General features: G+C 51.6%; 10 protein-coding genes across 10 annotated transcripts; 3 read left to right on the forward strand and 7 right to left on the reverse strand.

The window, feature by feature from the left end:
- Positions 1-770: 770 nt before the first annotated feature.
- ace2 (putative C2H2 transcription factor (Swi5)) lies at positions 771-3115 on the reverse strand (the record flags this gene model as incomplete). The annotated part of the gene is made up of 2 exons (XM_024814832.1): positions 771-2413; positions 2476-3115. The coding sequence occupies 2 exons, from the start codon at positions 3113-3115 to the stop codon at positions 771-773; spliced, it is 2283 nt and encodes a 760-aa protein (XP_024674719.1).
- A 1892-nt stretch (positions 3116-5007) lies between these two features.
- Positions 5008-5719, forward strand: BDW47DRAFT_100685 (ubiquitin-ribosomal 40S subunit protein eS31 fusion protein). The gene is made up of 3 exons (XM_024811500.1): positions 5008-5116; positions 5173-5453; positions 5516-5719. Exons 1-3 carry the CDS (start codon positions 5023-5025, stop codon positions 5603-5605), a joined length of 465 nt encoding a protein of 154 aa, XP_024674720.1. The 5' UTR covers positions 5008-5022; the 3' UTR covers positions 5606-5719.
- A 10-nt stretch (positions 5720-5729) lies between these two features.
- BDW47DRAFT_81470 (glycoside hydrolase family 18 protein) lies at positions 5730-7779 on the reverse strand. The gene is made up of 8 exons (XM_024819919.1): positions 7744-7779; positions 7380-7647; positions 7192-7292; positions 6887-7140; positions 6806-6835; positions 6703-6752; positions 6558-6618; positions 5730-6501 (listed from the first exon to the last, which is right to left on the reverse strand). The coding sequence occupies exons 2-8, from the start codon at positions 7569-7571 to the stop codon at positions 5843-5845; spliced, it is 1347 nt and encodes a 448-aa protein (XP_024674721.1). The 5' UTR covers positions 7572-7647; positions 7744-7779; the 3' UTR covers positions 5730-5842.
- A 1329-nt stretch (positions 7780-9108) lies between these two features.
- BDW47DRAFT_100691 (uncharacterized protein) lies at positions 9109-9877 on the reverse strand. Its single transcript, XM_024811501.1, has 2 exons — positions 9306-9877; positions 9109-9247 (listed from the first exon to the last, which is right to left on the reverse strand). Exon 1 carries the CDS (start codon positions 9826-9828, stop codon positions 9655-9657), a length of 174 nt encoding a protein of 57 aa, XP_024674722.1. The 5' UTR covers positions 9829-9877; the 3' UTR covers positions 9109-9247; positions 9306-9654.
- A 113-nt stretch (positions 9878-9990) lies between these two features.
- BDW47DRAFT_100693 (uncharacterized protein) lies at positions 9991-10408 on the forward strand. The gene has a single exon (XM_024811502.1). The coding sequence runs from the start codon at positions 10007-10009 to the stop codon at positions 10370-10372; it is 366 nt and encodes a 121-aa protein (XP_024674723.1). The 5' UTR covers positions 9991-10006; the 3' UTR covers positions 10373-10408.
- A 347-nt stretch (positions 10409-10755) lies between these two features.
- On the reverse strand, positions 10756-12144 carry BDW47DRAFT_100694 (uncharacterized protein). The gene is made up of 4 exons (XM_024811503.1): positions 11940-12144; positions 11645-11879; positions 11407-11572; positions 10756-11343 (listed from the first exon to the last, which is right to left on the reverse strand). The coding sequence occupies exons 1-4, from the start codon at positions 11950-11952 to the stop codon at positions 11215-11217; spliced, it is 543 nt and encodes a 180-aa protein (XP_024674724.1). The 5' UTR covers positions 11953-12144; the 3' UTR covers positions 10756-11214.
- Positions 12145-13850: 1706 nt separating this feature from the next.
- prs2 (proteasome core particle subunit alpha 1) lies at positions 13851-15281 on the reverse strand. The gene is made up of 5 exons (XM_024811504.1): positions 15124-15281; positions 14996-15049; positions 14792-14886; positions 14500-14712; positions 13851-14407 (listed from the first exon to the last, which is right to left on the reverse strand). The coding sequence occupies exons 1-5, from the start codon at positions 15128-15130 to the stop codon at positions 14021-14023; spliced, it is 756 nt and encodes a 251-aa protein (XP_024674725.1). The 5' UTR covers positions 15131-15281; the 3' UTR covers positions 13851-14020.
- A 197-nt stretch (positions 15282-15478) lies between these two features.
- Positions 15479-16815, reverse strand: BDW47DRAFT_100698 (WKF domain-containing protein). Its single transcript, XM_024811505.1, has one exon. It carries the CDS (start codon positions 16773-16775, stop codon positions 15738-15740), a length of 1038 nt encoding a protein of 345 aa, XP_024674726.1. The 5' UTR covers positions 16776-16815; the 3' UTR covers positions 15479-15737.
- A 111-nt stretch (positions 16816-16926) lies between these two features.
- BDW47DRAFT_100699 (uncharacterized protein) lies at positions 16927-17287 on the forward strand (the record flags this gene model as incomplete). The annotated part of the gene is made up of 1 exon (XM_024811506.1): positions 16927-17287. A coding segment is annotated over one exon (278 nt), but the record flags the coding sequence as incomplete, so codon positions are not given.
- Positions 17288-17668: 381 nt separating this feature from the next.
- On the reverse strand, positions 17669-21216 carry BDW47DRAFT_134547 (tubulin gamma complex associated family protein). The gene is made up of 3 exons (XM_024818119.1): positions 20729-21216; positions 19648-20681; positions 17669-19591 (listed from the first exon to the last, which is right to left on the reverse strand). The coding sequence occupies exons 1-3, from the start codon at positions 20830-20832 to the stop codon at positions 17781-17783; spliced, it is 2949 nt and encodes a 982-aa protein (XP_024674728.1). The 5' UTR covers positions 20833-21216; the 3' UTR covers positions 17669-17780.
- Positions 21217-21218: the final 2 nt, after the last annotated feature.

Raw genomic sequence — 21218 nt, forward strand, 5'->3', positions numbered from 1 at the left:
ACCAAGGAATTAAATGCATCCAAACCAAACCACGGGGTGGGAGAGAGATGCCATGCAGGAACCAATGAATGATTTTGGTACAATGTTCAAAAATCAAAAGGGGATAGGAAATGGAACGAAACATGGAAACAAACAAATAAGCACGTAAAGGGCATGAACATCATGAAGAGGACAAAGAAAACTCATAACAATCAGATCAGATCAATCATATCAGATTAGATCAGGAAAGAAAACAAAACAAAAGGGGCACAAAACAAAAAAGAAAGGATGGCCTGCAAAACTCCGTTGGTTTGGACAGAAATGTATGGGACAATGCTTTCTTTTCCCCCGCCCGCTCTGCAAAATGCCGATCAGTAGGTACAGGGAGTCGCTAAAGTAGAAAATTGTAGAACATGGTTGGTAAAACAGCGTTGGGAAAGGTAAACAATAGGAAAGATATTGCCCGAAAAAAAAATTGTCACATAAGTTTGTCATTCACAGCATTGAAAGTAAGGTAGTCGTTGAAATTTGTTGTCTTTGGTCGTGGAGATTCACATAGTTCTCGTGTCGTACAGTCTTGAAAGCATATAGTCGAGTCATATGCATGGGTCCAGTTCGCGTCGTTCTGAAGTCGTCAATTGAACCGGAGTCGTCGTGTCAAGTCATTGCATCGTTTAGTGTGGTCTTTTCTTTCGTTCTTCATGTTGCATTTCGTTTTTTACTTTATTTTCGTGGTTTTCGTTTGATCGTTCAGTCTTGCGTTGTCGTCGTGAAATGACAATTAAGTGTTTTTAGTCCATAAAGAATTCCCGCGACATAACGTCCGATGGTTGGTCGTCGACCTGGAATTGGAAAGAAAAGAAATCATCGCCCATGGGCGGAGCCGCCGAGAAGCCTTTTCCGGGGAAGAGGTCCAGTCCGCTATCGAACGAGGTGGGATTCACGTAATCGGGGAACGTTGCCATGCCAGAGTCGGTCATATCGGAGAACTCGGTCTTTCCAAAGGTCGTCGTGTCTTGGTTGATAAAGATATCAAGATCGGAGCCATTGGAATCACTCAGAGGAGGTGCCGGGTGGGGCGAAGACAAGGCTTGCACGGTCGAATTCGCCGCCTCGGTGTATGGGCACACTCCCTTGTCAGACAGGAAAGGCAAGCCTTCCTCGCTGATCTTCTCCAGGCCATGTTTGGATGGTGACAGGGGAAGGAGCTCGTCCTCCGTGGTGGGAGTGAGAGACCGCTGCAATCGACTGGGAGAGGATTTGTGACCGATGCTGTCCCTAGGGGATGCGGGAGGCGTGAAGGTGAAGACATCTGGAGGCAACGAATAGTCGGGGTTGCTGAACACTGGCATCTCTTGAGATGGGCTGGAACCGTGCAGGCTCATGTGCTCGAAGAAATCGGACGGCGGCGAGCTCCGGGACATGTCAGATGCGGAGGAGTCATAAGTCATCTTTTCGGCGATTCTCTGACGCGTCTTGGCTGATTTGTCTTGTCTGTCCTCCAGCTCAGGCCTGTGCTTCTTGGGACGGCCGCGTTTGGTGGTCTTGCGGACAATGCCCTTGTAGCCGCCAATGCACATGCCCCGCTGTCGGTGCCGGGTCAAGGCATCATGTCTCGCAAACACGTTCCCGCACAAGCATTCGTAAGGCTTGTCTCCAGTGTGGATTTTGGCGTGGCGCTTAAGGTCATGGCCACGAACGAAACACTTGTTGCAGTGGTCACACTTGTACTGACGGTCACCCAGATGGGTCTGGACATGGGACTTGATGTTTTCTTTCCTTCCAAACCGCCTTTCGCAGCCCGGGTGGAGGCACATCCATTTCCCATCCTCTGGGTCGGGGCCTTGGATGTACGCCGCGATCTCATCGATGGTGACACCAGTTTCCTTGATCGAGGCATGGACCCTGTCGTCGAGATTGAGATTGTCGATCGAGGCTGCCTTGGGGGAAAGCTTGGACTTGGAGGTAGAGGCACTCGATGACGTGCTCATAGCCTTCTTTGGGGTTGCACGGCTGGGCGTGGCTGGCAGGATTGGGACCTTTTGCGGCTTTTCATCGTCGGGAGGCAAGGGCATGGCGACCAGTTCTGGGGACGACATAAACGACGAGGCGACCGATGACGAGGCATAATGACTCCGGGACGAATTATCAGACATTGGAACTTCGAAACTAGAACCCTGCTGACAGTCAAATGCATCAAAACTCTCCACGTCAAACGACGCTGTGTTTGGGGGGGAAGGCATATCAATTCTAGGCTGAGAAAAGGATGTTCCGGCCACTCCTTGAAGCGACCTGGCACGCTGCATGTACGCGGCCTGGGCCGAGCTAGGGACAGAAAATCTCTGATGCTTGGTCGGACTTGGCTGCACATCGTATCGGGCAATATCCACTGACTTATTAAACGGTGTTGTTGCTGGTGTGATGGGAAGGTACTCTGGGGCTGCGATCAGCGGAAGGTTCCCTCATGTCGATAGCCTACGGCGACGGTGGACTTACCTGCGGGAGTCGGCTTCGGCGTATGCGGTTGTTGTGCGAGATTGAGGTCTGACTGCACAGAGAGCCGTCTCATATCGGCTGGAATGGCGTTGGGCTGTTGCTGCTGGAGGCCAGAAGCCATCATATCTTGTTGAAACATATCCCACGCGCCATGATCCAGAAATTGCTGGTCATTCATCGCACTACCACACGGAACTTTCGACTGCTGAAACTGTGGTTGTTGAAGCCCATTGAAGGTGTTGTTCACAGGGCGATCTTCGAGACCCTGGTCTCCCATCTTGACATAGGCAGGGTTCATGTAAGGCATTCTCGGTTGGTGCGTCGAGCCACTGCGGTTTGCGAATGCCTGGACTTGTTCTTGACTATAACTCGCGCATTCGGACATCACAGGCATGGGCTGATGCTGTTGCGGTACTGTTGTGTTAGTAATTGAAAGGGAACCATCTTGCACGGACTGCGGCCGCCGGTTATGTAGAGATCTCTGGTCGAAGCTCTGGCCTCTCCGGTGGGCATGGTATCGCTGCAATGCCTGCGCGGGGAGGCTGGGTGCTTTCGCGGCCTCAAGAGCAGAGGGAGTCGAGATCTGCCGTCGGTGTTGCCGGTGTCGCTCGTGGAGATTGCCGCGTGGCTGGGTTAACATGGTGGGTAGGATCTCCCGATCACTCGTCGCCAACTCGAAATCGGTTGCTATTTGTCGGATCTCTCGTCTGAATCTATGCAGTAACCCTGTAAGCTCTCTGCAAGGCCAATTGCAAATGCAAGTAACTATGATGTACGAACCTCGCGCAGCGCTAGCCGTCTGGCTTGGCCAAGATGGTATCGGACCGCCTGTAACCGTGTCAGTCTTGTATCCTCCTCAACAAGAGCACAAACCGGAAGAGAGAAAAAAAGAGGAGGCTAGAGGTAGGAGCGAGCCAGGCGCAAGGGAAGTAGAGTTAAAAGTCTAGATCCCAAGCGTTAGATCTCAAAATGTGAATCGACGGTTGCGACGAGGAGAGTGTATTGACGCAGTCGACGGAAGTTGGACGGTTACCCCCAACTATTTGTGGTGAGCTGAGAGAGGAGGAGCGGCTGAGATCGAGGAAGACTGGGTCAATATTTAGAGCAGATGAGAAAAGAGGGGGGGGGGAGGAGAGCGGATCTAGAGAAAGGCCCCAAAGTGGATGGAGGCGGATGAGGCTATCCCGATCTACTACCACCCACGGTTCAGATCAACAATCGGCGGGGTTGGCCCAGCAACGCGCGGGATCAGAGTCAGGCCGCCTAGGAAACCATGTCCGGGTAGGGTGGAGATCAGCCCGTCGTTACGCCCGGGTTCCCAGTTTTTGCCAGATATTTTTATTCTAGTCTTTTATTTTCATTTTTCTAAAACCACTAATCACACAAGGGGAAATCGACCGACCACCAAGGAGACCAACAAAAACCCCAGTGATCCGATCCCAAGCTAGCTGCAAGGAGCTCGTTCCCTTGGTTCCTCCCTTGTGGTCCAGACAAACAACCCTATCTGAGCCTCTCTCATCCCTATAAGTAGGTATTTATTTCCTCACAGATATCAATCTATGATCTATCACCCACCCTCGGTCCGGAGTACATAAACTCTCATGTACAAGGGACGGTACCTGCACCCTGTGAGGGCGGAAGGCATAATTACGCGTGGAAATCCCTTTCCCTACAATAGCCCGATAATAATTGACGCCAATCATTCCGTTCAAGCGACAACTCATCAGTGAGGCAGGCTGGCGGATGACAGGATCCGGTTTGATGTCAGTTACGTTAGTCGCTAGTCCAAGGATAGCTGCCTACCTAGTTACGTGCCTAGGCAGGAGGTAGGTAAGGTAGGTAGTCTATTATTGTGTGTCGTTTTAATTTTTTTTCAGCTCGGGTTGCTGCATATGCGTCATTGATTGGACGCTCCTCCTCGCCTGTTTCTAGAGCTGATCTTTTAGAGCTGATCCGATCAGGGCCCATAGTCAACCGGATAGTAGACGACTAGCTCTGAGCAAGGACCAGCCGATGATGTAAATGTAAACAAACACACAGATCGGGGATCGAATCGAAACCGGATCGATGGATGACTAATCTCCACTGGTCCTAGCGAGTGAACGGATCACATGATGCATATTCGGAGCCGGAATATTAAATAACCGAGGCAAACCCACACTAGCCGAAAGCGGTAATATTTAAAACCACGTGATCACACAACCGATTTTAACGACCCAAAGCCCTCCACACAGCCAACCTTCTTCTTTCCACGATCCGCATGAAGGTTGAGGAAGACAAGTCTGTCTAGGTAAGCGCTTCTCCCCCTAGTAGGATGAAGATGCGGTGCACGGTAATGGAAAGCCATCTCATCTGAATCTCCTCGTTCCTCAATTTACACAGTCGCGCCGCTGTCCAGCCCCGCGCACTGAAAATTGAGACAACCGCAGGAAGAGGAAGATTGAAGATTTTGCGAACCCCGCCTGCACCGCACAAATCCAACCCAAACCAAACAACACCAAGACTGGAACACTCTCTAACATACGAAATGTATAGGCCTTCTTCAGTATGCAGATCTTCGTGAAGACCCTCACGGGCAAGACTATCACCCTTGAGGTGGAGTCGTCCGACACCATTGACAATGTGAAGTCCAAGATCCAGGGTATGTCTTCATCAACTTCCTCCCATCAATTCGGACAACAGTCTAATATGAAACAGACAAGGAGGGTATCCCCCCCGATCAGCAGCGTCTGATCTTCGCTGGTAAGCAGCTCGAGGACGGCCGTACCCTCTCGGACTACAACATCCAGAAGGAGTCGACCCTGCACCTCGTGCTGCGCCTGCGTGGTGGCGGCAAGAAGCGCAAGAAGAAGGTCTACACCACCCCCAAGAAGATCAAGCACAAGCACAAGAAGACCAAGCTCGCCGTCCTCAAGTACTACAAGGTCGACGGTGATGGCAAGATCGAGCGTCTGCGCCGCGAGTGCCCCTCGCCCGAGGTATGTTTTTTTCTGAAAAATCTTTTTTCCCTTTCCCTCGGATCCAGGCTAATGGTTTTTAGTGCGGTGCCGGTATCTTCATGGCCGCTATGCACAACCGCCAGTACTGCGGCAAGTGCCACCTTACCTACGTCTTCGACGAGTCCAAATAAACGGATCGTCGCTGATGCTAGCGTGAGGGTCTTGGAACGTGCCGACTCGATCGTTCTCTGATAAATAGCCTTGATAGTACAAGAATCTAAAAAATTCAAATCAATACCCCAAAACACCATTGCCAGTAGAAGTAACATGTAACGATCGTATTCATTCTGCCCATAAAGAACGTAAAGACAAGAAAAGAATAAAGTCCTATGCAAGCGCGCGGGTATCGTAGTCCAGCGGGATAATCTCTATTTGAACCCAGTCCGCAGGTTGTCGTACTTGCTGTCGGGGTAGTCGAGCGCGTTGGCCGACTGGTCCAGGGCGGACGGTCCTCCAACACCCTCAACAAAGGTTCCAATCAGACTGCCGTCGGCCTTGTTGGCCGCTTTGCCCCCCTTGTCGCCGCTTGTTTCCCACCACATACCGCCACCAAGCTGGTGCTGCTTAATGAAATCCACTTTCATTTCACCCATGGCCACGTTATCGTAGGAGACCATCGTGCGATCGCTTCCGTTGTAGCACCATGACGCTCCAACATTGTGGTCGATGGATTCCGTGGCTCCTGGTCGGGGAAGGGCCTTGTAATCCCAGACACCATTTTCCCAGCTACCCTCGCCCACGCCATTGAACGGCGTACCGGGTCCGTCGGTGTTGGTGAAGGCGCGTCCATACAAGGGCATTCCAAGGATGATCTTCGAAGCAGGAACCTGGCCCTCCTGCGTGTAGTAGTTGACCGCCTGGATGGTCGAGAAAGGTGTCGAGGCCGGTTTGTCGCTCGAGGGGTAGAGGTTTGCCTGGTGCCCAGCATTGGTGTCCCAGCTACCAGCATAATCATAAGCCATCAGGTTGTAAAAGTCGAGGTAAGGGGTCATTTGGGGAAGCTTGAGCTTCTTGTAATTGTCCGGGCCTGTATGCGGTTAACGAGGTCCATGTAGCGGATATCTGCCGTCAAGTATAACCTACCAGCCGGACAAGCAATGGTCAGAAGGAACTTCCGGTTCGCCCCAGCTGCCGCATCCAAAGTCTAATTCGTTAGCAGACGGTACCCAATTTACCATGTATGCATACATGTATGCATCGGTCAGAATTATAAGGATCAGGCACTCACTTCACGACACCTCTGGAGCAGCAAGACGAAGTTCTGGGCCTCGGTTTCGTCTACCTCGCTGTCAGTTTTGCGCTTGCCTGTCATGGACATGTTGGCAACTCACCCTTGGGATACTCCCAATCAACGTCGAATCCTGTCTACCAGTCAGCATTGGCCCCAATTAGATAGTCATGGGGTCACCTACCATCAAAACCAAGATCCGTCACCAGCTTGGTGGCGGATTGAGCAAAGTTGGTCCGGCCAGCATCGGTGCTAGCCGCCTGGGCGAAGTTGGGGGAGTAGGTCCAGCCTCCAATGGAAAGCAGGACCTTCAGCTTCCGATTCTGCTGCTTGAGCAGGAAGAACTGCTTGACGCAGCCGTACACATTGGTGCCAACGTCGTTCCATGAGTCCGAGGGGTAGTGCTTCTCGATGTCGGACCAGCTGTCGGTCATGTAGCTGCTTCGGATTAGATTGACATCATTAAGATGGGATGGAAGTAGCACGTACACTTCGCCAGATTCGGGTCGAACATTGGCAAACGCATAGAGGACATGGGTGAGCTTGTCAGCGGGTACATCCTGGGGATCATGCTTGCGGCCATAGATTGCCTAGTGATGTTAGCCCCGCTATTTACCGACCTCTGGGGCAATAATAGAAGATGGATCATTGTTGCTGCAAGAGAAGAAAGAACTCACCCAATTGACAAAATAAGCAACAGACTTCATTTCCGACATTGTTACTGGAGGAGGGTCCTGAAGAACTGCTTCTGTGCTGCTCGGATGAAGAGGGATCAGATATGAATTGTTATCGTATACAAAGTAGCGAATAGCAAAGATGGAAAAGAGCGTGAATATTAAAGTCGAAAAGAGATATCGAGAGCAGGCCATGGGCGCATATAAATAGAACTCACCACGACGAAGGAGCTAAGGAAGTGGATTGGAATATGCTGCAGCCTGGTAGAGCCTGCCATTATTATAAATTAGTTCGCCCATGCTGGCTCAACTAGTGAAGACGCTTGAAACAGGAAATGGAAACTATGATGGGCCTCAGGTGTCATACCGGAAGTCACGATTGGCTGGGCTGGCGTGTGGCGGTGCTCTGTGGAGAAGCTATTGCTGATTAAGGTGGAAGCTGTGGCTGTGCGGTGAAAACTAAGATGCCTGAGGTGTTCAAGTCGGGGAAGATCGACGGATCTGACAGAAGGGGACATGCCTCCTTCATATACCCCCCTCCAGCGTGCCTGGTGCTCAATACTCTCGATAGTGCTCTATACCAGGTGGTCGATATACGGTACGGACACGGACAATATCGGTGGCGTAGTCATCTCCTGTCTGACCCTATTCGAAACTTCGATGTTCCTGGTTATCGTGTCCGGGTGACTTTGCCATGCCTATTGGTTCTGCTAGGCGAACGTTGGAGACTGCCACGTTGGACGCAACCCTCAGGGTGGGCTAGCTTAAGCCCCGAAATTTAACCCGTTCTCATCTGATACGTTTTACGGTTCCTGTCGGCTTGTGACGCGTGACTGGCAGGGAGGGAACAGTTCCTTGGTCCGGGTCGCATGGCTACTATATCCGTCCAGTGCCCCTGCCTATCCCCGAGCTTCCTGGAGGTATGCTAACTCGGCTGATACCTTGTGCCCTTGGTCAGTCCGGCTGTTGACACATCATGGGGGGTGCTTTGGGTTGCACTTCGCCGAACCACGATGACGCTGGGTAACATCAGCGGAGACCCGCGTGGGTTCCTGGAATCGGACCGACTGGGCGGGGAGGTCATCCGGTAAGACAATTTAAGGTTATGGTTTGTCGGGGTTGGTGAATTGCGATAGCGGTGTAGAGAGTAAGCAGCAGGAATGTGGACGTCACGGTAGTAGAACTGTACATGACCTGGTCGTGCGGCATTCCTCAAACTTCAGCCAGGCCAGATGAGCTCCAATGTCATTGCTCCGACAGATTGTCGTAATCCGTAACGGCCACTGAGTAGCGACTTTTCGGGCTCCAGGCATTGCCCCATTCCACGGACAGGAAATCAGGGATGTGAGCCCCGCTGGGGCGAATTGACAGACACAGGCAGACGCGTATCTCATGGGAGATTGGGCTTGATAGCACAGGACAGAGCATACATGATCCCCACTCCTCAGTGTTTCCTATCCATGCCTATGAGGCTGAGGGAATGTGCTCAAACGGTCCTTGCAATTGCCACGAGGGGTACGCGTGGAAGGCGACCCTGCTCGCCACTAGCTAGTGGCAGCCCGACCATGATCTCCACCAGCACAGTAGGGTCAACCAGCCACTCGATAGCTGAGGACATGGGGAATCCATATATCTAGGTAATCTAGTCAGATATCCACCTGTGAACCGTGTTGACTTATAAGTACCTCGTCCATTCGTCTTTATCAGATTAGACACCCTAGGTTTATGTTCTTCATCGTTGTCCAAGGCTCTCGTAGGCTTGTCTTCAGCAAGCTTTTTTTCTCATCTAACACAAATGACTCTTCCATCATGGTATGTCCAGCCCTAATCTCCAGTGCAGCTAAGGACATGATACGTGACCGGCTGCTAATCTAAGAAAAGCAGGTCAGTCTTTATCCATACTTGACCAGAAACAGGGGATTACTCAACAAATTCACCCTCAAGACCATAAAAGAACAACATATACCAAGACATGGCTGGTATCGCACTATGGAACACTTTCATAGTTGCAAGGTTTCGTTCAACAAATACGATAGGGGACCTATGAGACCTCGAGAGCGGCATACAACCCATTCCTATCACCAGTTCGGGGGGATTTATCCCAACACCCGGTTACTGATTCTAGCTAACAGAGAGTAGTAGTCGTGGTACTGTTGACTCGGACCACTGCAAGTTGCTAACCGACTTAGTATCCGCCAACACACAAGCCACGACCTAGCCACCGTACTATCTAGCGCCACGGTGTCAATAATTCCAGGCCATCACGGAATAGAATAGGTCACAATTCAATACTCCTGATAATCCGATATGAATTAAAAAAAAGAATTAGAAAGAAAATAGCTCCCATTACCCCAGGAAGAAGGATCGAAACGTTTCCAAACCATTCTGAACCCTCAACACATCCCAGCTGAAACCCCTTCCCAGCGCAGTCCCCGATTGGCCCAACGCCCATTAAACTACTGCAGGGCACTCTAAGAATAATCAACCAGTGCCGGCATGCGGTTAAGTACCACCCCACTGTCGAGTCAAAGAAAATAAAATCAAAATAAAATAAAGAAAGGACAAAATTTTTAACAGAGAAAAAAGTGGAGCGCGCCACGTTCTGTCGTTGGGGGGGGCTTTCAGCTGGGATGTGCTCGCGCTTCTCTGCCCTATACGGTAACTATCGTCCACACCCCCCTGTACTGCATGGCCATGACTCCATGCAGCGGAAAACGGGACCGCCGTTGTATCGGGATGCCCGATCGTCTTTGGGATTGTTATTGGGTGGGGAGTGGGGGTTCTTGTCGCCAATTGTCGTCTTTCGATTTGCTTTCTTTTTTTCTTTTTCTTTTGTCTCTGGTTTTCATGCTAACCCTCCCCCCCACCATTCAGCACGATGTAGGAAAAACTCGTCAACTATGAGGGACTGGAGTAGGGACTTTGTAGCTGATCGGACTTTATTCTGTGTCATAGAGTTGGATCCACAGGTAGATTGGCGCCAGCTCGACCGTTAGTTCGTCTCAGGTTGATGGGCGGTTACAGCAGTCGGTGGCATCATGGCATCCGTTGTCCATGTTGTAGCTTTGTCAAAGGTAACAAGAAAAATACTAACTATGATGGAAGGGATGATTTGGACAAGATAGAAATGAGGATAATATTGACATAGAGTGATTATTTTGATATGAAGTTCACGGGAAATATCAAATTGGTCTCTGTACGGGGCGGAGTATTGTTAACAGTATAAATCATATCTACAAGTAGTATACCAAATCAAAAACAGGGTCTATTAGCATTATGCAAGCTTAATCATCAATGTAATTTCATTTAATCGGCTATAGAAAATCTGTAAACAATCTGTAATAGAGACCAAGTCTGGATTCTTGTCCGAAATATATATGTCTGACTGGGACAGACTGTTGTGTACAAAACCCGAGATCAACAAACAATGCAAGTAGATGCAAATAAACATCGATACAACACAAAAGAGATAGAAAAACATCAACGGAAGTAAAAAAATAAAGAAACAATCTCAAACATCTCTCGTAACAATCAGTCAATCACTCTTGGGATATCTCATAACCATCAACATCAACATCAACCATCACAGCATCAAAATAGTGCAGGACATCAACATAAGGAAGACTACTTTTGGAACCCCCTGTCATGCTGTATAAACCGAAACAAAAAGAGGAGAAGAAAGGAAGTAGCTCAGCGCCTGCGCTGGCGTGGAAGGCACCTCTGCCGTCCAAATTAATCGTATCAAAGTCACCCCGAGGGGAGAGAAAAGGAAGAGAGAAGGAAGAGGATAGTTCCGTCTCTCCCATATAACACAGCCATTCAAAAAAACGGATGACAATCACGAATGAGCCTGAATCCATCCGAGAATGTCAGACAGAGACGGATCATCATCAAGCCAGTGGCCTGCACGCGAATCAGCAGCGCGCAGGTCTGCAACAACATGCTGGTCTGTCACTTGCGCCAGTTCCTGTTTCACACTCGCAATCAGAACGGATCTCATTAAGTTAATGGGCATAGGAAGGGAACCAACTTCGGCCAGTGTATTGCTAACCGCTTTGAGTTGCGGTGCGTGCACCGGAGCCGGACGCCCTCCGCGAAGTAGATTATCCCGGTTAATAGCCCAGCGTCTGGCGGCAGCGGCGCGGAGGTAGAAGCGATGAGCCTGGAAACGTCTTGCGCTGGCATCGAGGATGACCCTATACGCGAAATCGTCTTGTCAGATAATGAAAGGGAATGGGGAGAGAGAACAAGGAGGACAGGGTACGGACCGCTGTAGTTCAAGCTTTTCGGTTTCGTCGCTGCTCGAGCAGGCTGGCGGGATCGCAGGGCTATAGTTGGAGTTGAGCAATGCCTGGGCTCCGCCCAGGGAGTCCCGGATCACGACGTAGCCTTCCTCCCAGTAGTCTTCGGCTGGGACTTGGACGTTCTGCTGCGAGATGTGGAGGAGAAGTGTGCGGTAGTCGTTGAGGATCTCGGCTAGTCGCAAGGCACGTGCCTGGTTCACTATCAGGTGAGTCAGTATACCGTCTTTCTTCTCCCGCTGGGGACGACGATGTCACTTACATCCGTCAGACATGATGGTATAGTATATCGACCACGTTCTTAGTGATTTTTGGTAGTGAACAAGGTTGAAGACGAGGCTAGCGCACGGACACTATAGCAAGGCAATTGGGTATAACAGAAAGACAAGGTAAGATCTAAGTCAATTGGAATGAGCGGACTGTTTCATCTATAGTCTCATTCTCAGAATCGAGGGCGAGATGACCCTTTTTTTAAGCTCAATCGACCATGGTCCCCTACCCAAAACTATGAGTCGCCGAGCTCCGTGAAAGAAAGATCATCGTCCGTCGTGGCTGGCTGTACCGATAGAAGCTGCCGAGGATGGAGACCATCGAGGACATCGCAGCTGGACAGGGACCGTGACGTGTGGATCTGGACTACAGCCAGGAGACCCAGCGACAACCATGTGTCCCAACTGACTCTGTTGCATGTTCCCGGTTAAACGAATGGAGAAAGGGCTGGGATCTAAGCGTGGAAACTAAGCAGCTGGAGAGAGGGATCAGTGGGTAAACGGGGTCCGCATGTGCAGCGGCGGAGACTCCATCTGCAGCCTTTTTCTTTTCTTTTTCCCATCTTATTTTATGCTTTGATTATTTTGATTTTTTAATTTACGGAAGCAGCCAGAAAGAAAGATCCGAGGTCGACGATCAATTGGGGGCTGAGAGACCAACAAAAAAAAAAAAAGGAAAGGCGAAACCGAGAAACAATCCAGCCCATACTCCACAGTCATAGCATCGCAACAAATTCAAACGAGAAGCCGAAGCCGAAAGGAACGGAGAGGAGGCTTCAGGTGTCATTGTTCCGCGCCAACGGAATTGCATCCACTCCGAATGGATACCTCCTTTGCGTTGGATCTTGCAGTTCCCCGTCACGGTGGAGTCTACATGGATCCTGCACTAACGGAAAGTTAGATAAGTGTCTGGGCATGTTCACAGCCGCCAGCTGGACTCTCGCCACAGTAGACTAGATGGGTCACTAGTAGGAATGTACGGGGGAATAGATCAAAAAGGATAGAATTGATCCGTCAATTGCAGGAGAAAGAAAACAAGCTAGATGTATTGATTTGACCTTCAATTGGAGTATGTGGGATAGAGAAAAAAACAAAAACAGGAACTATATATAAAATAGATCGTGAAAAAAAAAGAGTATTCAAGCCACATCTTGCAGCTGCGCCACACTCACAGCTCAGCCCAAGCTGAAACGGGAAAAGCAACATCGGCCTCAGGCCCTAGTAGCTAGTACCCCATCAACCAGTATATCTTTTCACGTAAATCAGTTCGATCGGGGGAAAAACTCACGCTCCAATGGCTTAATATCTCGGTGGCGATTTTCCATCCGATTGATCATCGTCATCGTTCAGATCGGCTTAATTTATTTCCACCCTACTCGATTCAGAAAGTGCTCTCCCTGTCCCCTAGCCCCGGGTCATTGGGACCGCGCGATTCGTCCGGCTTCATCTGCAAGGGCATCTATTTTCAAGTCTGCAATCCTGGAAGAAGTGCACCAGCTAGGTACTATGCGAGGGTTTGATCTTTTCTTTTTCTCTTTCGCATTTGATATTTCAGATTATTTCCATTATTTGCATGTCCTTTCTATTTCTCGGATTAGATTAGCTTCGCACGAATCGAGAGCTTGGAACTTGCAGGTGGGGTTGGCTGGCAGTATGCTCCTCTTTCCTAACTTCCTAGGCTGTGCGGTCATGTAAACGGACGGCCTGTCATATCTCGATCACGGTCCGAGGTCGTTTTTTTATTCATGTTGCCACTGATGTTGTGGGGTAGAGATGAATCACCGCGGACTTGGCCCTCGTGCGTCAAGCTCTACGTGAGACGGACGGCTATGTCGGAGGCGAATACCCCAGGATAAAAATAAATCTAACCTCAGACGCAGATATAGAAACAGAAAGAAAAAGAAGAAGAAAGAAAGAATGGGAAATAAAAACCGATCCAGCAATTATCATCCCCGGTGAAAACCGAAGGAGGCAAGTGATGTTCATAGGTTATCTGCGTCTAGACAGCCATGCGACTGCGTTACTCCAATCATCAATTCAAATCAAATTCCTCAATCCCCGCACCTCGTTTCCCTCAATCCTTCTCGCTAATAGCCTGCAACCGTTCGTCGATCTCTTCCTCCGTTAGGGCTCGGAAACCAGGATCTCTCCCTTCCTGGCCGTCCTTTCGCGGGCCCCCGGCAATACCAATCTCCAGTTCGTGTTTCTTGAAATCGACGCTGAGCACGGTGCTCAGGGCGGTGATCCCCAGCTCCACCACTTCCTCCCAGCTGCCCTCGGCACAGTCCTTGTTCTTCAGCTTCTTCTCCAGGTGGTTGAGCGCCTCCTGCTGCTTGGGACCCGCCGCGGTGCCCTTGTATCCGACGTAGTAGCCAGCGGGGTCGCACTTGTAGAGTTGCGGGCCCTTCTCGTCATCGACAGAGATCAGAGTCGTGGCAACGCCTAGCGGACGCATGTAGGCCTGGGGAGACGGTTACATCAGTACGCAGTTCCAACCAACGCAACCGATCATTCAAATCGTCGCTCATATCATCCTCAGCAAGGGGAACATACCCTCTGGGTGTAAACCTGGTTGATATTGGCAATTCGCTTGGCCAGAACATCGCACGGCATCTCGTACCCATACTTGTATCGGAACTCGGCCGCCTCACCACGAGCGCGGTCGACGCTGGCTCTGGCATCCGCTATGGAACCGGTCATGACGCATCCCACCGAGGGAGACAGTCGAAAGACGTGGGATACAGACGACGGGTCGATCAGTTTATCCTAGATGGGGATTTGCGAGGTCAGACCGGCCACAGAGTGGGGAGAGGGGGTTGGTAGTGAGTCGCCGGGCTATGCTTACAGCGACTTTCTTCTGCGACAGAACAACGGCGCAGTCTTTCCCCCTGATGCCCATCGAGGTGATATTTGCCGAAGTGATGGCCTTGAACGCATATTCTATCCGTCACACACATTGCGTCAGTTGGTTGCCGTGTAGAGCATGATGCCCGAATCCAAGGCTAGGCAAAGTATCGTGGTGGTTCTGTTCTCCGGGGGGGCTCCTTACCGACTTGGTACAGACGTCCTTGGTCCGAGAAGATCGTAATATGTCTATCGTAGCCTGTTGTTGTCCGCGGGGTGTTAGTCTATGATAAGGTCATGGCAATCGGGCCGTCAGGATGGGAGGATACGCACCGGACATGTTGGCGGCAATGGAGAGTGATCCGCTGGGAAAAGATAACTATCAAGTAGAAAATAACAACAGTCACAACGGAGGAGGTATGATGCGGAAAATAGAGGATTGGGAGTGGGAGATGAAGTGAGGTTCAAGAGGACGCGTGCTAGAGGATGCCTGGCCGAAGCTCCAGACTGTAGTGAGAGGTCCACCACTTGAGCTCTCGGGCCCCAATTGAGTAAGCTCCGTCACCGCCTTTCATCATTCATCTACATCAGCCTGAACATGTCGATTTAACAGCTACAGTCTTTATATACCATGAATTTTACTTTTATAATGATTTCAGCAAGTTCTACTAAAATTTCCAATCCCAAGTTCAATCTTGTAGGATAGTGAATAATCTTAACTGTGACTTTGGACTTTATCATCAATGCTTCTATCAACCCGGTGGAGCATAGAACTATCATCATCTTCTATGTAAACGCCTTTCAATGCCCAGACATGATATCAACTTTTCACCGGAGCCTGTAAAATATGACGCTGCGCCCTTAATATGTATAAAATAAGACCGAGCGCAGCTGTTGAAGGAAAGAAAGGGCGTATATGAAGGTAGACCCTCTCGAGAGGGCCAGGTCTATGATGAGTCGCTCGAACTTGAGCTATCCGAGTCACTGTCGCTGCTTGATTCTGACGAGCTAGGGGCTTGTCGCGACTTGCTCTTGCTCTTGGCTGTGGCTGCAGCCTTGGCCTTGGTGGGCTTGTCGTCGTCGCTGTCGCTGTCGCTGCTGGAACTCTCGCTTTCACTGCTACTCGAGATCTCCACAATGACAGTCCTGTTCTTCTTCTTCTTCTTGCCAGGCTGAGCGGCATCCTGCGCCTGCTTCAATTTGGGTTTCGGCTTCTCGTACAGCTTCCCATCAAAAGCGAAGACCATGAGTTCTGCCCGCTGTCTCTTCTCGAGCTGCTTCAGCAGATCTCCCTCCAGTGGCTCCGGAGACTCGGTCTTATCCAAATTCTCCTTCCCCTCCAGCAAACGCGCCCGGAAAGCCGCCACAGCTTTGTCGTAGCTCGACAAAGGCTTATCCGCATCCTCCTCGGCATTGTCCGCGTCGCCTTCAGAAGAAGCTTGTGCCTTGTCCATCTCCGCCCGGATGACATCCTCGGCAACCTGGCGCAGACGCATCTTGGCCCCCTCGCTCTTCAGCCCCTGGAGATAAGCCAGCAGCGCAGCGTTGTAAGCAGTGGGCACGTGTTCCAGCGCCAAAACATGCTTGAAGAGGTTCGTCTCGCGGTTCTTCTGGAACTTCCACTCTGCCCGATGGCGGTAGTAGAAACTGAGATAGGAGAGGACGGGGCCTTCGTGCGTGGTCTGCGCCTTGGGCGCGCCAGCTGCGCTTTGCACACCTGATTTATCCTTATTCTTCTTCTTCTCCTTCTTGGGCTTTTTCTTTTGCTCGGATCCGTCTTGCTTCGCGGGAGTATCGGGTGCGGCCTTCTTATCGGCGTCGGCGTCGTCTTCGGTGTCCGCGTCGTTCATGCGATCATCCTCGTCTGCTTGTTGCTCGACCTGCGCCGGGGCGGCAGACTCATTCTGCTCATCCTTGTGTTTCTTGTCCTTTTTCTCCTTTTTCTCCTTTTTCTCCTTCTTTTCCTTCTTCTCTTTCTTCTCCATCTTCTCCGTCTTCTTCTTCTCCTTCTTCTCCTTCTTCTCCGTCTCCCCGTCGTCCTCCTTATCTTTCTTCTCTTTCTTATCCTTCTTGTTCTCCTTATCTTTCTTCTCCTTCTTCTCCTTTTTGTCCTTCTTATCCTTCTTCTGCTTCTTCAAATGCACCTCCTCATCCTGTCCCTCCCCAGTCTCCCCCTCCCCATCAAGCTTCCGCTTCTTAGGTTTCACATCATCCGTCTCCTGCTCCATGTTTGTCTCCTCCGTAGACTCCTTAGCGTACTTCAGCTTCAGCCCCAGCTTCTTCCAGGCCGGCACAGGCGCCGCCCGCGAAGAGTCTTCGCCCGCCATGTGAGAAGCAGAGATCGTTTCGTCCGTTTTCGTCGCGGGAATAGAATCCGTTCAGGTGGGATTCGCGCGGTCTCTAAACGATTGTAGACTGTTCAAGAGACCGTGTAGGGCGAGTATTTCAATTGTTGGGTAATCGGGTAGTTTGTGTTTGTTTTGAGGTGGGATTGTATGGTGAACTGAACTGATCTGATCTAATTTACTTTTTTATTTTTCTTTTCTTTTTTTTTTCTGCCGGGATGGGGAAAATTTCCACAGCAGGAGCGGCGGGCGGAGCTTGCTAGGTTGGCGCGGGCGGTGTGGGATTGTTATTATTATTTATTTATTTTTTGTATTTGCTTTGTAGATCTTGTCGTTCGCACCTACATGGTATAATTATAAGTGGCATAAACCTAGTTTATTAGATAGATTGTACAGAGTTATTGTCTATCTTCTTTACATAGCTATAACTATCTATGAGAATAACATGAATCATCATCATGCCCACCCACCCAACCTTCCCAGCCTATTCACCATGACTCCGTAACAAACGACAAATCTCAATCCAAATGAAATGCAGGGCTCCTCAATCAATTCGAGAGAGAAAAGAAACAAAAATTTACCAGGGAATAAAATAGAAAGTCCGAGCGGGGAGGAAAACAACCGAAGTAAACCGGAGAAACCGTTCTACCCACTGCTTGCATTTCCAACATCAACCGCACCGACATCCCTCTTCTCCCTCTTTGTCTCTGGCTGCGCATTGCCGTGGCTGTCGCTGGCATCGGCGGACGCTCCAGCAGCAGCAGCAGCCGCCTTGCGACGAGCTCGTTCCTTTTCTCGCGAGCTGGCTCCGACAGTGCGTCGTCTGCGGACTGGTTCGTAGACGTCGTTGAAGTTCATGACTACGCCGAGGAAGCGCATGTCGAGGTCGGGTTGGTAGGCTAGGTCGCCGAGGAGGATGTTGAGTCTGGAGCGGAATTCCGCGGACAGATCGCGGAGGCGGACGCGCAGGGACGAGAGCATGTGGTCGTCTGCTGAGAGGTCGTGGTGGGCGAGGGAGGACGGCGTGTCCATGCCATCGTTGCCGCCGGGGCGGCTGGCTAGATTGGGGGTCGAAATGGAAGACGATGCGGTGCGTCGGGAGGAGAGCAGGTCGCGCTCTGTGAGGCCCCAGCGGCCTTGGGCGGTGCGGGTCTCGATCTTGGCGCTGACTTCCTGTCGGCGGGTGAATTCCGCGACGGAGAAGGAGTACAGCCCGTCGACGGCGTCTTTGTAGGAGAGCATGATCTTGAGGATCGTGTGGAGTTGGGTGAGGAAGCTGTCTTCTCTGTTTGTGGAGGCCGTCTTGGATGACGACGTCGAGCCTAGGAGGCCCTTGTGCGTGATGGAGTCGAGGTAGATGGTGTGCGCTTCGATGAGGTCGTCGAGTGTACAACCGGGCTTGGAGACGGACGCTTGCAGTTGGTCCCAGCTGGACTCGATGACTTCGAAGAGGATGTAGTACTGCAGCTGGTTGACGAAGTGGATCATTTCGGCGATGGCGCACCGCGCGCGCTTCCAGTCGTAGCCGACTTTGTCGTCGACGCTGCCGAGGACGCCTCGCGCGCCGGTCATGCATCGGCGCCAGGTGCTTCCGAGTGCGAATTCGACGCGTTTCACGCGCCAGAGGAAGTTGAATACCTTGAGGTACTGTGTGGAGCCCCATGGCGTGATCACGACGTCGACGGGGGCGTCGATCTTGTACTCTAGAGTGAAGCAGTCCCATCCGATCTCGCCGTGGCTGAGCTCGAGCATGCGCGCGTCCAGGCGACGGAGGACGTCCGGTGGGTCGTACTGCGCGTTCGAGGCTCGGATCGCGTGTTCTAGCTGCGCGGTCAGAGTGTGTCGATATTGTGAATTGGCCGGGCGATCGAGGTTCGAGGCCAGTGACTCCATGAGCAAGGCTATGAAATCGCCTTGTCCGAGTAGTAGGTATTTCTTCAGAGCCCGCAGGTGGTCGAACAGCTTGAACTTGTCGTCCATGAGGTAGATCAGTCGCGCCATTGTGGTCTTGTAGGCTTCGTCGATTGAAGTCTCCAAACTGGCCGTATCGCCGTACCGCAGCTCCTTGGAGGCTTCTTTGGAGTATGCTTCGACCCAGCCTGAGTCGCCGCAGCCGTATCGGATGAAGTTCAGGGACTTCCCGATAAGGAAGATCTTCTTCGCAAACTCTTGGGTGATGATCGACGGCACCATGTCATCATCCAGCTTGTACTTGTCTTCCCACACGCTCGTCGCAATGCGCCGCGGATCAGTGCTCGGTCTGAACTCTGGCTCGAAGACGAAGAATTCTTTATAAGGATCCGAGAGCTCTCCATCGTAGATCCACAGCCGCAGCATATCGTAGAAAGGCCGTGTAACCTGCGCAAGGATTTTCTCCGCAAATGCACAAACAAACGGATCTCCATGAGAAGTTGAAAACCCATGGATGAGGGAGATCAATTGGCCACCTTTTCTATCTATAGAGTCATCAGTACTGAGGGATCATCATCGGAAAAGCATAAACGGCACATACTATTACTTTGAGCTTCCTCCACAATCAAGCTCATCAATCGCAAGGCCATGGTCGCGTCTCTAGTCCATACCACGCACCGCTTCAACGTCACTCCGCTTTTGAACGCACTCTGGGCATCGTCGGACTCGCTTATCGCGACGAGCGCCCGTCTGATCTCCCCTTCCAAAGTCGCAACTAGACCCAGATAAGACCGCAGCTCGATCGAAAGAGCGGCCCGTAAACTCTGGCTGAGTAGCCCATCGCCAGAACTCTCAACAAAGTTCGCCAGACCTCGATATAGCAAGCACGGTTCGGCTAGGGTGTTCAAAAGAGACACCATGGGGACAGGCAGCGTAGTAGGTAGCTTCAACGTAGAAGGCGACAGAAACTCTAGACTCGAAGACGACAAACCCTGCAGGTTGAAGGGCAGATCGCGCAAGAGACCATGCTCACTCGGCGGTGCCACGCTCTGTACTTTTTCCACCGTTGGCTGTTCCTGCTGCACTGGTTCCATTGCCGGCGCAAGAGGCTCCCTGGCCCCCGTATTCGCCCGCGACCGACTCACCGGCGCCGGCGGCCGAACATCACGAGCCCTATCCGAATCATACTCCGCCTCCCTCGCCTTCTCATTCTCCAGCTCCTGCTGCTGCCGCCGTGCCGAGACCTTCCGCTCCACGCGGGCAGGAATCTGCGACGCCGACGAGCTCACAGCCGGCCCATCCTCATCAGAGTACTCCGCCATGCGCTGAATGGTACCCCTCCTCGCCCGCTGGCCCTTAAACAGCATACTCTGCAAATTCCCCGTCTCCACCTGCGGACTCCGACTATCCACCATCATCATCTCCTCATCCCCATCCCCACCATCATACTCATCCGAGCCAGACAGCCGGTAAAGCAGGTACAAAATCGCCCACTTCTGCGACAGCACAGGCTGCGTCAACAGACGCGAGTAGAGATTCCCAAACCGCACCGCCTTATCAGGACTCGCGTTCTGCCGCAGCAACTTCCGCTTGATCATGTCCGCCGCATTGTTGATGTTCTCCCCGCCCGCCAGACTGCCCCGTCGGTTGATTCCCCCCGGCGGCGGCGGCGTGCCCGTGACCGGGTCGTTTGCGGGGTTGGCGGCGTGCGCGTCGAGCACGCGCCATGAGTGCTCGAGGTAGGCGTTGTGGCGCTGTTCTTCGGCTGCGGCGAGGGCTTCTTCATCGTCGTTGGGGAAGGAGTCGCTTATTGGGGGCGTGAGGGAGTCGACAAGCTGGGAGAGGGCGTCGTCGATGCGGCGTGGGCGCGCCGGTTGGCGGGTGGACATTGTGCGTCTCTTCTCCGTTGGCAGTTTTGGAGGGATTGTTTTCCCGCCTAATATCTTTCTTTGTGGGTGTGTGTATGTATGTGTATGTGTGTGACGCCTATTTTATTTCGTATCGTAGGCTCAATGGTTCGTGGGTTGCGAGGTCGCGCCGTCTATCGGAGAACGGGAAACGCGCGGCGTGAGAGGGGTGTGTCGTATGCGGTATTGCTGGTTTAATAGTGTTCGATAATACAGCCCATGGCGTCCTGCACCGGTCTATATCACTCGATCGCAGTTCTCACAT

This window comes from Aspergillus candidus, assembly GCF_002847045.1.
Source record: "Aspergillus candidus strain CBS 102.13 unplaced genomic scaffold BDW47scaffold_7, whole genome shotgun sequence".
Lineage (NCBI taxonomy): Eukaryota > Fungi > Ascomycota > Eurotiomycetes > Eurotiales > Aspergillaceae > Aspergillus > Aspergillus candidus.